The sequence below is a fragment of the Gossypium hirsutum genome, chromosome D02 (assembly GCF_007990345.1).
Source record: "Gossypium hirsutum isolate 1008001.06 chromosome D02, Gossypium_hirsutum_v2.1, whole genome shotgun sequence".
NCBI lineage: Eukaryota > Viridiplantae > Streptophyta > Magnoliopsida > Malvales > Malvaceae > Gossypium > Gossypium hirsutum.
Window position 1 is genome coordinate 3,235,123 of NC_053438.1, and position 14,738 is coordinate 3,249,860.

A 14,738-nucleotide genomic window follows, 5' to 3' on the forward strand; every position below is an offset into this window, starting at 1 on the left:
GGATTTAGCTTTCGGGTTTTCTATAGGGGTTGAGAGTTGTGAGGTTCTCGGGTTGTGTCTTGAGTGTAAAACACTTGTAATCTTCATCTTGTTATAGTGAAATTTCTTTTCGCCTCTGCCCGTGGACGTAGGCATTAAAGCCGAACCACGTAAATCCTTGTGTTCACTTTATTTTTCGTTCCGGTCAATTTACTTGTAGTCATATCGGAGTTCTCGAAACGATCCTTTCCGCAACAAATTGGTATCAGAGCGTAGTTGAAGGAGTGATAATATTTTCTGAATTGCCCTGTGACTGCAGCTTTGTCTGATCTTTCACATCAGGAAGAAAATATTATCATTCATTCAAAGGTTCCAAATTATGGCTACAAGTGTTCATCGACTAAGTATGATGTCGAGAATTTACCGGGAAAAATAGTTTCAGTTTATGGCGCATCAAGATGCGGGCAGTGCTGGTTCAACAAGGATTGCTAAAAGCATTGTCTGGTAAAGATAAATTACCAAGCACGCTTTCGGAAGAGCAAAAGGATGACATGCTAGAAAGAGCACATAGTGCTATTCTGCTATGTCTAGGAGATGAAGTGCTACGAGAAGTAGCGGATGAGAAAACCGCGTCCGGTTTGTGGCTCCGGTTAGAGAGCAAGTACATGACGAAGTCATTGACGAACCGGCTCTACTCAAGCAAAGACTCTATGCCCTGAAGATGGAGGAAGGTACACCTGTTTCCCAGCACCTGGATAAATTCAATTCCATTATCATGGATTTGAATAATATCGATAACAAAATCGATGATGAGGACCAAGCAATAATTGTTTTGTGTTCTTTGCCTCCCTCGTATGAGAATTTTGTTGATACAATGATGTACGGTCGTGATGACCTGACTCTAGAGGAGGTGAAAAATGCCTTAAGTTCCAGTGAGTTGAGGAAGAAAATCACTGGTAAGGTGGTCGAAAACAATGAAGGCGAAGGCTTGGTTGCTCGAGGAAGATCCAAGGCAAAGGGTGGAAGTTCAAGTAAAAGCCATCCTAGATCGCAGTCCAAGAAGAGAATACAGTGCTACTACTGTAAGAAGTACGGGCACATGAAGGTAGATTGTCCGAAAAGGAAGGAGAAATCAGAATCACAGGAGCAACAAAATGATCGTGCGAATGTAGCTGATGCAGATTCTTCAAGTGATGCCGAGATCGTTCTTGCAGTATCCGACTCTTACGCTGGTGGGAGATGGATTCTTGATACGGGAGCTACATTTCATATAAGTACTTCGAAAGATGCATTCTCAACATACGAGAAGCATTCTGGTTCAGTACTAATGGGAAATGACCACGCATGTCAAGTCATGGGGATTGGCACAGTTCGTATAAAGATGTTTGACGGTATTGTTAGAACTCTAACTGATGTTCGGCACATTCCAGAAATGAAGAAAAATTTGATCTCTTTGAGTACGTTGGACAAGAAAGGCTTTCGGTACTCTGCTGAAGGTGGAGTTCTCAAGGTATTCTCGGGTGCTTTGACTGTGATACGTGGTAATTTGGAGCGGGGCCTTTACTTCCTCGATGGTTCCTCGGTTACAGGTGTTGCGGGAGTGTCATCATCAGATGATCTAGATTCTGACACCACGAAGTTATGGCATATGCGGCTCGGGCATATGAGCGAGAGAGGCTTATCGGTGCTAAGCAAACGAGGATTATTGTCTGGGCAGTGTACAGGAAAGTTGAATTTCTGTGAGCACTGCGTCTTCGGTAAGCAGACTCGGGTAAAGTTCAGCACTGGGATTCACAAGACAAAAGGCACAGTGGATTACTTCCATTCTGACCTTTGGGGGCCTTCTCCGACAATTTCTAAAGGTGGTTACAGATATCTGCTTACCTTTATCGATGATTACTCGAGAAAGGTTTGGGTGTATTTTCTGAAGAGCAAGTATGAGGTTCTCATCAACTTCAAGCAATTTAAAGCTTTGATCGAAAATCAAACAGGAAAGAAGATCAAGCGATTCCGGACGGATAATGGCTTGGAGTTTTGCTCAGGTGAATTCAATGAGTTCTGCAAAAATGAAGGAATAGTGAGACACCGCACTGTTCGTCGAACACCACAACAAAATGGAGTTGCAGAACGCATGAATAGAACTCTCTTGGAGCGAGCTCGTTGCATGCGATCAAATGCTGGGCTCGGTGAAGAATTTTGGGCTGAAGCTGTTAATACTGCTTGTTATTTGGTTAACAGATCTCCGTCAACAGCTATTGAGCTGAAGACTCCTGAGGAAGTATGGTCTGGTTCTCCTGCTGATTACTCTGGTTTAAGAGTGTTTGGCTGCCCTGCGTATGCTCATGTAAATGAGGGAAAACTCAAACCGAGGGCGAAGAAATGCATATTTCTTGGATACGGCCAAGGGGTGAAAGGATACAGGTTGTGGTGTCCTGATCCGGTTTCGTCCAAGTTCATCATCAGCAGAGATGTGACTTTTGATGAGTCATCCATGCTTCGATCCACCACAAATTCCCGGGAAAAGGAGGAGTCAGATAGAATGGGAGATCACGGTGTTGAGAAGCAGGTGGAGTGTCAGGTGGACGCTCCAATTCCTACGGAAGGTACTTCAGTCCAGGATGATCAAGTTGAGGTGCAAGATTCCGATGAAGATGAGTCACCTCAAGAAAAACCATATAGCATTGCCACTGGAAGAACGAAGAGACAAATCAAACCAAATCCGCGTTACGCTAATCTGGTGTCTTTCGCGCTCAGTGTGGCGGAGTCCATTGGTATAGAACCTTCCAGTTATAATGAGGCTGTCACGTGTGATGAGTCGGCACAGTGGGCAATTGCTATGAGTGAGGAGATAGAATCTCTTCACAAGAACCATACTTGGGAGTTGGTTAAGCCGCCAAGTAACCAGAAGATAGTTGGTTGCAAATGGGTCTTCAAGAAAAAGGAAGGCATCCTAGGGGTTGAAGCAACTAGATTCAAGGCACGATTGGTTGCTAAAGGCTTCACTCAGAAAGAGGGGATTGACTACAATGAAGTTTTCTCCCCAGTCGTAAAGCATTCTTCCATTCGTGTATTACTTGCCATGGTGGCCAAGTCTGATCTAGAACTTGAGCAGCTTGACGTAAAAACGGCGTTCTTGCATGGTGAGCTCGAGGAAACAATCTACATGCGTCAACCAGAGGGTTTTACAGTTCCTGGTAAAGAAGACCATGTCTGTCTATTAAAGAAGTCTTTATATGGATTGAAACAATCCCCAAGGCAGTGGTACAAGCGGTTTGATAGCTTCATGATTCAGCATGGTTACACAAGATGTGACTATGATGCTTGTGTCTATCATCGGAAGCTCTCAGATGGTTCGCACATTTATTTGTTGCTGTATGTTGATGACATGTTAATTGCTTCCAAAAACATGTCGGAAATCAACAAGTTAAAGTCGCAGTTGAGTGGTGAGTTCGAGATGAAGGATCTGGGTGCTGCCAAGAAAATTTTGGGCATGGATATTCACAGAGATCGCAAGGCGGGCAAGCTTCGTGTGTCGCAGAAGAACTACATTGAAAAGGTTCTTCAACGCTTCGGCATGGATAAAGCGAAAACTGTGAGTACTCCGTTGGCACCACATTTCAAACTCTCTGCAGAGTTGTCACCACAATCTGATGAAGAAAAGCAGCAAATGTCTCACATTCCATACTCGAGTGCAGTTGGAAGTGTGATGTATGCAATGGTTTGCACTCGTCCAGACATTTCACATGCAGTTAGTGTGGTCAGCAGATACATGAGTTGTCCTGGCAAGGAACACCGGCAGGCCGTGAAATGGATTCTCAGGTACTTGAGAGGTTCTGCAGATTTATGCTTGGTATATGATCAGAGTGACTGCACTAGCAGTGTCACGGGCTATGTGGACTCTGATTATGCTGGAGATCTGGACAAAAGAAGATCTCTGACGGGTTATGTTTTCACTTATTCTGGAGGAGCCATTAGTTGGAAAGCTGTGTTACAGTCTACCGTAGCCTTATCTACGACTGAGGCGGAATATATGGCGTTAGCAGAAGCAGTGAAAGAAGCATTGTGGATGAAAGGTCTAGTAAGCAGTTTGGGTTTACAACAGGATTTCACTGTTGTATTTTGCGATAGCCAGAGTGCCATACATCTGACTAAAAATCAGATGTTTCATGAACGGACCAAACACATTGATGTCAGATATCATTTTGTTCGGGAACATGTTACGCAAGGTGACATTGTTATCAGCAAGGTTGCTACCGAGAAGAATCCTGCAGATATGTTAACTAAGGTGATCCCTGCATATAAGTTCAAGCATTGCTTGGACTTGATAGGTATTCGGGATTGATTAGCGCCAGAGAGGCGTTTGGAAGAGGTGATCCAGTTCGAGGAATTCACTATGATGTTCAGCTTGGTAAATTTCAAGCCAAGGTGGAGATTTGTTAAGAAATGGCTTAAAATTGGTAGTGGATTGTTGTTAGTGGGTTGTTGGTGGTAGTGGATTAGTGGATGGTTGTTGGTGTCCATTTTCAACCACAAATCTTTGCCAAAGTTTTGGACAATTATGTCCTTGAACTCTCTTATAAATAGAGAGGTTCATTAGCCATATTCATCAAGCCCAAACCAAGAGAGAGCAAAGCTTGTTCTTTGAAAGCTAGGATTTTAGCTTTCGGGTTTTCTATAGGGGTTGAGAGTTGTGAGGTTCTCGGGTTGTGTCTTGAGTGTAAAACACTTGTAATCTTCATCTTGTTATAGTGAAATTTCTTTTCGCCTCTGCCCGTGGACGTAGGCATTAAAGCCGAACCACGTAAATCCTTGTGTTCACTTTATTTTTCGTTCCGGTCAATTTACTTGTAGTCATATCGGAGTTCTCGAAACGATCCTTTCCGCAACAAATATATATATTTTTGTGCTTTTAAAAACAAAATTTCACAATATCATTTCTCGATATAAAAATTAAATCTCAAATTAATTTATATTTTATATTTTTTATAACTAATGTTATCAAGAACTCTTAATAGTGCAACTGATTCCACCATAATATTTATATTCTTTAAATATGATTTACAATTCATGTTCGGAGTTCGTGACTGTCATTCTTAATAATGTCATTTCTAATGTTCGAACATGCATCTCCCCTTGAGAATGCAATATTCATTACTATTGCACCTAATTATTTTGATAATTTAATTTTAAATATTGACATAAAAATATTTTTAAATATATTATTAATAAATTTAATTAAGATTATAAAACTTGATGAACACTCCAGTTAGTGTTTGGTTTTCCTTGGTTTTCCGTGCTGTCATTTTCTAGTTGACTTTTTAACCAAGAGTATGAGTTGGACATAAAATCATGTAGTTTGGGTTGTAAAATTCTTTTCCACCCTATTAATTATTAGGGTAAATTACGTTCAAGGTCATTAAATTTTTAGTAAGTTTATTTGGTCATTCAACTACAAAAAAGTTATAAAATGATCACTGAACTATTCAAAAATTTTCATTTAAGACACTAAACTATTCAAGAGTTTTTATTTAAGTCACTAGACTGTTAAGTTTTTCTTTTTTGAAAAATAAGGTCTAACTAGCGAGTTTCAAACGATGATTTGACGACCGGTACGGTGAATTAGTACCCATCGACGAGTAAAAGAACATACCTTAAATCCAAGTTAGGGACAAAGCTAGGAAATTTTTTTGGGGGGGGGGGGCTAGAATTAAATTGTATATTTTTACGATAGTAGAAATGAAATTTTATCATTTTAATAGCTTATATCTTTATAATTTTTTGAGAACTAAATCAATTTTTTATTATTTTGGGGAGCCAAAGTGCAAATCTACTGTTACTAATTTAAAATTTTATAAATTATAAAGGGCTTAAATAAAAAAAAATTCATTTTAGGGGAGCCGCAGCCCTTGCCAGCCCCTCTTGGATCCTACCCTTATCCAAGTTGATTTGACAGTCAATGTCGGAAGTCGGAGAAGAAAATTATTTAAATTTTAGTTCGTAAATTCATAACGTTCAAATTTAATATATTTTTTCCTCTTATCGATGTTAATGTTATGGATTTGTTAAAATAACTAACATTATTAAAAATTTCATTAGTTGGCTCATGTGGATTTAAAAAAAAAATAGAAACTAGAAATAATAAATTCTCTCGCATTTAAAAATTAAAGTTATGTGGTTATTAAAAGAGTTATTTTCCATTAATTTATTGTTTGAAATAATTCATCTCACCATAATGACATGGAAACTTTTTTTTAAAAAAAATCAACATTAACCAATGAAGTTAATTCTAACACATCCTGATTTAGAATCTTCACTCTTGTAGTTTGGTGACTGGTCTCTCATCACTAAATTCTCCCTTTAAGAATTTTGCCTGCAAAACCACAACATAAAAGTTTTACAATCAAATACACTCACATAAATAATGATCAATACAATAACCTATACAAGTCTCTTAATTATATAAATATTTTAAGACTTGCTAACCTAATGAAGATCATTCACAATCCCTTCTAAAAGGCAACTAAAATAGTAGAATACAATATAATAATAACAACTAAGGTAATATGAGCCATTGGCAAATAAGGTACTAATGTTTCAATCTGTTCCAACTTCCTCAATTTAAGAAATTAGATAGACTTGATCCAATCCAATTTGACTCGGTCCTTCAAATAAGTTTCTCCAAGTACTATAATATTCATTGATGGACTTGATAAAACCAACGATATCAACTTAGCCCAAAGATACAATTCGATAAATTCTCAAACATATAAATGTTAAAAGATGTTTATTGTGCCTATGTCGCAACAACTCCAAATTTTTCAACATAAATTTAGTGGAGATGCCCATCAGTTTTCCTAATTAACAAAAATGAGACTTGGAAAATGTGCAATCATAATCCAAGTCGTCGTTATGGCCCTAATTTCTCTATCTTCAGAATCAAAGATAAATAATAAATTTTATAAACTTAAAAGTACAGTTTTATATTTATATTAAATTGGTAATTCGTTAATTAATAATAATATTAAATTTTTTTATTTTTCAAAATATTTACGAGAACGAGTTTCGTATTTTATTGTGAGGGAAATTTTAGTTTTATGGAAAAAAGGGTCTTCTATACATATAAAAATATGTTTTCTACACCAAATTTTGGAAATAATAAACCTTAATAAATCTAACAAATGTTGTTTAGTGAAGATTAAAATTAAAATCTAGTAACTGGATCCATTTCATAAAAAAAAAACACACACACACATTACCATTTCCTTGAATAACCTTCACTTTCTCCGTCGAGATATAGTAAGAAGGAGTGGAATATATATACGGTAAATGATAAAATAAAAATTAAATTAAATTAAATCAAATACGTGTCATGTATTAAATCTTGTTCGTGGAGTTCACAATGTACAAAATATTAATTAATCTATAATTGAGAAAAATAACCCAAACTTTAAACATAAATTCAACATACTGTGTCAACCTTAACCTTGAGAATTATTACTAGTCAATTTCTAATTTTAGTTTTTATATAATTAAAGTGTTATGAAAAAATATTTTAAAAATAACATCCCTAAAATATTTTTTAAAGGTTTTTTATAAACTATTAAAAGGTTCCAACTTGGTTTACGAGGAAAGTTCTTATCGTGTAGAAAAATGTAGTTTATTTGTGGCAATCACATGGGGTTTGGGAATCTGAATTTTGATGGCCAACTGATATTGACATAATTTGATTAAATGTGTAGAAAAGTATGTCTTGTTTTACCAGGAAAGTTCCTACCGTGTAGAAAAATGTAGTTTTGTGAAAAAAGGTTTTCTATGGCAATCACATGAGGTTTGGGAATCTGAATTTTGATAGCTAATCGCGATTATGCTTTTCGTTTTGGAGAAATAGGTAATCACAACAACTAATGTAATTAAATGCAATTTAATAATTAATGTTTTTTTTTATAATTTAATTATATCAACTATATTTAAATTTAAAATTTCTACTAGACCACTACTTTAAAACTATCCATTATCATAATAATTCACTATTCTTAATTTGAATATTTCATTAGTTTTTGAAGTATAAAATTTATAAATAATTATTTTCACCACTCAAGCTATTGTAAGAAAGGTCCAAACTCTCAATCTGCTTAATATTTACTTAAAAATCTCAATTATATGCATTTGGTCACCCATTGTGATGTGATATAACACCATGCATCTACGAAGTAGTTGGAGGAAATTGTTAAGAAAATATCATTACATATATCAACAGTCACATAATTCATTGTATTAACTTTCAAATGTTGACTATTGATTTCTGCATCAACCTTGAGCTTATCTAGGCCCCCCTCATGGAAATAATCTCACAATTAATGCCTGAGAAATTATTATACGTCAATTTATAATTTTAATCCCTAGACTTGCTCAATTGAATTAAAATTTTAGTTTTTATTATTTAATTTGATATATTTTATTCCTTTTATTGATATTAATGTTATGGATTCATTAAAATAACTAACATTATTAATTCTCTAACATTTAAAAATTAAAATTATGTGGTTATTAAAATTATGATGCTAAATTGAGAATTAATAATGTTAATGTAACTTCAATAATGAACACCAAAAGTAAATTGAAACTACTCAACACAACGGATTAACCCACCAAATCATAATTGAATATTAAAACGTAACAGAAAAACCAATAAATACAAATAAAATAATAAAGGAAAACACACACTAAATTTAAGAGGTTTAACAAAATGCCTACATTCTCCGACATCCACACCGTATGATAAGATTTACAAATTAACGAAACCCTCAATTAAAAGACTTCTCCAAAGTAAATAGTTGTCTATAAATAAAGTGGGAGATCAAATTTGGGCTGCTTCTCAAGTGAAGACTTTAAGCCTTCTTTTATAGCAAGGTTGAGGCGGCAGCCTTTTAATCCCAAAGCCAACACCAACATTTACTATATCTAGTTTCTTGGGGCAGTATCTTAAGACTATCTATCAACTCCACTGCAGATTAAATGAAGGATTATCAACAAATTTGAAAATGATAAACTCATCTTACACCTAAAAAATGGGTCGACCACTCAAACCCAACCCCCCTTGACTAAAAACCATGTTCGTAAATGATTAGATATAAAAATGAAGAGTAGGATTAACTTAAGTTTGATCCCCTTTGTTTACTGTTGGATCTAATAATCTATTTCTTTCACATTTGTCTTAAGAAAAACTGTGATGATAGTCTCACCACATTACATCCCAAAGCAAATACTTCTACATATGTATGCATGGGTGCCTAGCAAATCTAAAGAGTAGGAATATCTGCTTGTGTATATAACTTTTATATCGAAAAACATGTCATAAATGCATAGAGAGAAGTGTTTGAAAAGATATAAACTTGGTTTTTATTTGGAATTTTATTTAATAAAGCAGAATATAATTTAAAAAAGATATTTAATACCAAATAACTTGGAGATGGATGGAAGAGTGAATATAATTGACTATATGTCTACAACAATAAAACCGACAAGACAAAGGTTATAAGCTTCCTTCACACCAAGATAAAAGCTTTAATCAAAATATAAAATAAACAAAATCCGACTTAGCACCAAAAACAATCAGGTGATCACCTGATATAAAAGATCATAGCAGAATTTTTTCCCAAGACAACATGAACAAACTTTGCATAAATCTTCATGATAGTTAAACACATCGCTTGAAGATGTAATACGCAAGACAGCTGCCTCCAATTGAGAAACGACAGGTGGTGATGCATTTCCCGACGAAAGAAAACCAAGATCTTCGCCAATATGGATTTTTGTAAAGGACAGCAAAAATCGTCAACAACACAACTACATAAGAAATAAAAAAACTCACACAAAAATCATAAGTATCAAACAAACCATCTTCTCCTTTATCGTCTGATATAGTTGAAATTGTTGATGGCGAATTGATTCTGGAGCAACTTTTATGCAGTATAGCACCACAGAGAAAAGGGTTTCCCTCATAACTGCTTTCAATAAAGGTTCCGAATTGAGCTTTTGGTTCTGGAATACTACCTGACAAATTGTTGTGTGCCACATTGAAAACCTCTAAAGAATTCAATTCTACCAATTGATTAGGAATTTCACCACTCAAGCTATTGTAAGAAAGGTCCAAACTCTCAATCTGCTTAAGGTTTGAGAATGATGAGGGTATAAGTCCTGTTAAGTTATTGTACGACAAGTTTAAAGAATGGATTTGACTCAAGTTTCCTAGTTCAGGTGGGATTTGTCCAGTTAACTTGTTGCAAGATAAATCAATCCCTGTCATGTTCTCAAGGATGAGACCCCCATATGAGTAGGACCTACTCTTTGTTGTGAACTGTACCCATTCTTCCATGTAGGTATCAGGATACTCTTGTAAGCCATCCCCACGCCACCGTGTTTCCTTCTGGTATGGTAATATGTCTTCCACTACATCACTTGCCTCCACAAAATATGATGTCAAAGTCTTCTGGTCTTTCGTTTTAAGAGTTAAATTTCCCAAACAAGAAGGTATAAAACCATAAAACATATTATGAGAAAGATCTATATATCATGCTCAAGGAATACAACTTGTATAATTGTGTTGAAAAGACAAATTAAAAGGGGTGTTGAAAAGTCAAAAAAATGGGAGGTGCAAGTGGCACCGAAAGAAAAAAATGGTAGGCAAGTTGTTTAAAGTTGAATGGGATAATTGCAATTTTGGTCCCTAATTTTTAGGCCATTTGCAAGTTAGTCCCTGAACCTCAACTATAAATAGGCCTAACCATTTCTCATTTACACCATCCCAACCAATCTTTCTCTCTTAGTTTTCTCTCTTCTCCCATTTGAGAATTCTTAAGGAATTCTATTTGTTTGTAATATTTTGGAGATAGTAAAGTTATCATCTGGTGTTAGTACCCGAGGACGTAGGTATAATTTACCGAACCTTGTTAAAACTCTTATTTTCTTTTTGTCCTATTTTTCTTTCAATATTTGAGGGTATAATAGTAGTATTTAATTGTGCTATTAAATTACGTTAGAAGGAATATTCTGACTAAGGAAAGACTTGGTATTTAAGAGATCCTTGTGATCCACCTCTCTTCCCTGGAAATTGAACTTTGTGTGATTTTTTAGTACAATAATTTACACGCTTCCGACCCTATTGGAACAACAAATTGAACTGGAATTCTACTATGTAAATTATTAGCTTTCAAGAGAAGAACACTCAATGAAGAAAGTGTGCCAATCCATTTTGGAATACTACCAGTTAAATTGTTTCCTCCAAGATCTAATGTAACCAGTGAAGAGCTATTATAAAAAGCAATTGGTAGTGGGCCACTTAGTCTATTCCCCTGCAGGTGTACATGCTTTATGTCTGGGGGATTAAAGCAGGTCGGTATAGAGCCAAATAAATTGTTTTCAGAGAGATCCAAAAAATCCAAGCAATTCAAGTTGCAAAATTCCATCAGAATAGAACCCACGAAACCATTTTCAGACAAAGCTATTTTCTCTAAAAATGGCACATTCCCTATCCATCTTGGGAGGTCTCCATAAAGCTTGTTATTTCTGAGGTCAATTTCCCTTAGTGAAGTTGGAAACTCAAAAGTAGAGACATCAACATTTTTCATCTCCCCATAAAAATTATTTACATCCAAATATAAATCCCGCAACCCATTTGCATGGAAAATCATAGGAATTACATTTCCACCGAGGTTGTTGTTTGATAGTCTCATCAAAATGGTCAATGAGCTTTTTGTGATTAACTCTTCAGGTACTTTTCCAGACAATTGATTGTTTGATAAATCTAAAATTAATAAATCCTTCATGCCACTTAAACAAGGAGGGATATTACCTTCAAAAGCATTCTTGGATAAGACTAACCACCTCAAATGTGGAAAAGTTGGACATATACCAATCGGAATCTGACCTTGCAATTTGTTTTGGGATATGTCAATTAAAGACACATTAGAATTAGGAGCTAATGATAATGAGAGTGGACCAGTAAAAGAATTACCCATCAAGATGAGAACTTCTAACTTTGTGTTGTTTCCTAACAACCAAGTTGGGACTGTTCCGCTGAAATTGTTTTGAGAAACATCCACATATCTCAAGTCATATTGGTAGTAAAGGAAGGTCGGAAGTTCAAGATTGAGCTGGAGAGATGTAATGCACTTTGACAAACTGATGAATTTCAATTGAAACTTTGGGACTGAGGTATAAAAGGAAGGTTCCATTACCATCTTGTTTTCATTACTCAAAAGGACTTTGAGGTTCGAAAGGTTTGCAAATGGTGCGAATGACAGCGGAATTTGAAAATGGTTTCTTGAAATATTTAACTCACGAAGAGATGTCAAGTTACTAAAACAATGAGGAAGCGTCCCCTCAAGTGCATTCCCATTCACGTTCAATACTTCAAGATTCTTTAGATCACACCATCTTGAAAAATTTATAATTTCGTGAAAAAAATTCTAGTTAAATTTAGTTTTATGAACATAATACGAGATATTACATTATAGAAAGCTCATAACGAATTCAATTTGAGCTATAAATTTATTTACCTTGATTCGGTAGTGAACCAATAAGTCCACTCGTACGTAAAGACAAAATTTTAAGAAAAGCGAATATCCCAATGCTTTGCAAAATGCTGGTGTTGAGACTAGATCCGTCAAGATATATTTCCTCTAGGTTGCTCAACACACTTGATTCTAAGCAATGACAAGAGGTATTAGATAACAATATTCTAAGAAAGATATATTTTTTTTAGTATCTATCACAATAACCTTTACTAAGAATTGAAACTAAATTTCTAAATTTTGAACAAAAATGAAAGTTTAATTAAATGATACATTGGTGGATTCATTACCCCTCATATCTAGTTCCCTTAAGTTGATAAATGTTTCCAAATCTAGGAAAACAAAAAACAACAAAATCAACTTCATTATATTCTCTTCCAACATTATTATATTCTTGTTAAAAATCTAATCTTTTTACCTTTCAATCCATTGCCCCATATGCTCAAAGATTTCAAATTTGAAAGCTTCTTAAGGGATGCAAATACACTAGTATTGAACTGATTTCCATCTAAATAAAGCTCTTCCAAGTGGGTCAACTCTAATTTTCGACCACCATCAATAAAAGATTTATATAATTTCATCACTAAAATGAATTGGCATAAACTTTAATCATATATAAGAATTTAGGTAATTGGTTAAATATAAATGCATACCATTTAAGGATTGAAAGCTTTCAATTTCATTCCAACTTAAATCGAGTTTCTTCAAATTTGTTAAATTACTCAATCCTATACATATCCTCATCCAATTCAAAAACTGAAATTAGTAAAGATAAAATTGCACATTGACCCCCTAAAATTGATAATAATTTAATTTAATTCTTTAAAAATTATAAACATATGTAGCGACCTAAAAATTTCGGCACGGGCGCTAGTCGAAGTAATTATTGTAAATTTGAAAACTGAATCTCGATTTTATTTGAAAAAGGAGTCGCCACCGATATTTTTTCTAGGTGTGATCGGACACCTACAAAATTCTCTTTTTAGAAGAAAAAATTATTTTTAAACTTTTCTAAAAAAGAGGTAATTTTAGGTCCACGTAAAAATCCAGAGAAAATTAGGGTCCGGGGGTCGGTTACGCGCGAGGAAGGTATTAGCACCCTCGCAACGCCCAAAATTGGTATCTCGTTAAACGCGTGTTGTCTTCATTTTCAAAAATACGAGTTCAATTTAATATTAGTCGTGATCCGATTGAACACGAGAATTTTAAAGCGCAACAACTTTTTCTTTTTTGAAAACACGAAAATTTTAAAATACAAGAATTTTAGAAACACAAAACTTTTTTTTTAAAAAAACATGAAGAATTTAAAACACGAGATTTTTTATTTTTATTTTTGAAAACACGATTCTTCTTTTTGAAACACGAAAATTTTTAAAACAGAAAATTTGTTTTTGAAAACATAAATTTTTTGATAAAATACGAAACACGAGAAATTTTGAAGACATGAAAATTTTTGAAACACAATTTTTCTTTAAAAAATTCCGTATTTAACACGAATCGATGATATTCATCCCGATATGGCGATGAAACCATCGAATTAGTGTTAACTCAATTCAATTTAATATTTAATCGGGATTCTAATAAAACACGAGAATTTTTATTAAAATACGAGGATTTTTGAATATTTTTATTTTTAAAAGGGTGTCCCGAATTTAACACGAGCTATCGATATCCACCCAACATAGCGATGAATTCGATAACTTGATGCTAAATCGGTTCGTTGCCTTATGCATTAAAATATTATTATTTTTTAAAAAAAATATGCAATTAAAATGACATAATAATATTTATGAAAACTGTTTTAAAGCATACTAATTTAAATTAAATAAAACACCATTTAAATAAATAAAATAAAATAAAATAGATTAAAAAGAAAAAAAGAAAAAAATTACCCAAAAGCCCAAAGTTATGGGCTTAAATTTTGGGCCTCCCCTTTTATTTTTTTTTTTGCTGTTGGGCTGTTGCTATTGGCTGCCAAAGGACTGGTTTGGGCTGCTTCTTGTTGGGCTGAATCTGGTCCACCAAAATGGCCTGCTATTTTTTTTAGTTTTTTTTCTTTTTTCTTTCTTTCTTCTTCCCCTTTTCTTCTTTCCTTCTTCTTTTTCTTCCTTTCTTTCTCCCCGATCAGCAGCACCTCCTTTGTCTCGCCGGTGATGTCCCTCCGCCTGGTGCGACGGCCGACAGTGG

General features: G+C 34.7%; 2 protein-coding genes across 2 annotated transcripts in view; both read right to left on the bottom strand.

Annotated features, from left to right (window-relative positions):
- Positions 1-14,738, bottom strand: part of LOC107942609 (receptor like protein 21) — a 170,246-nt gene that overhangs the window by 88,175 nt on the left and 67,333 nt on the right. The window lies entirely within an intron of this gene.
- Positions 9,462-10,561, bottom strand: LOC121214421 (receptor-like protein 56). The gene has a single exon (XM_041088052.1). It carries the CDS (start codon positions 10,526-10,528, stop codon positions 9,677-9,679), a length of 852 nt encoding a protein of 283 aa, XP_040943986.1. The 5' UTR covers positions 10,529-10,561; the 3' UTR covers positions 9,462-9,676.

What these genes read in the sequence shown, in the direction of transcription:
- LOC121214421 (XM_041088052.1), bottom strand. Translation starts at nt 10,528, where the DNA reads ATGTTTTATGGTTTTATACCTTCTTGTTTGGGAAATTTAACTCTTAAA.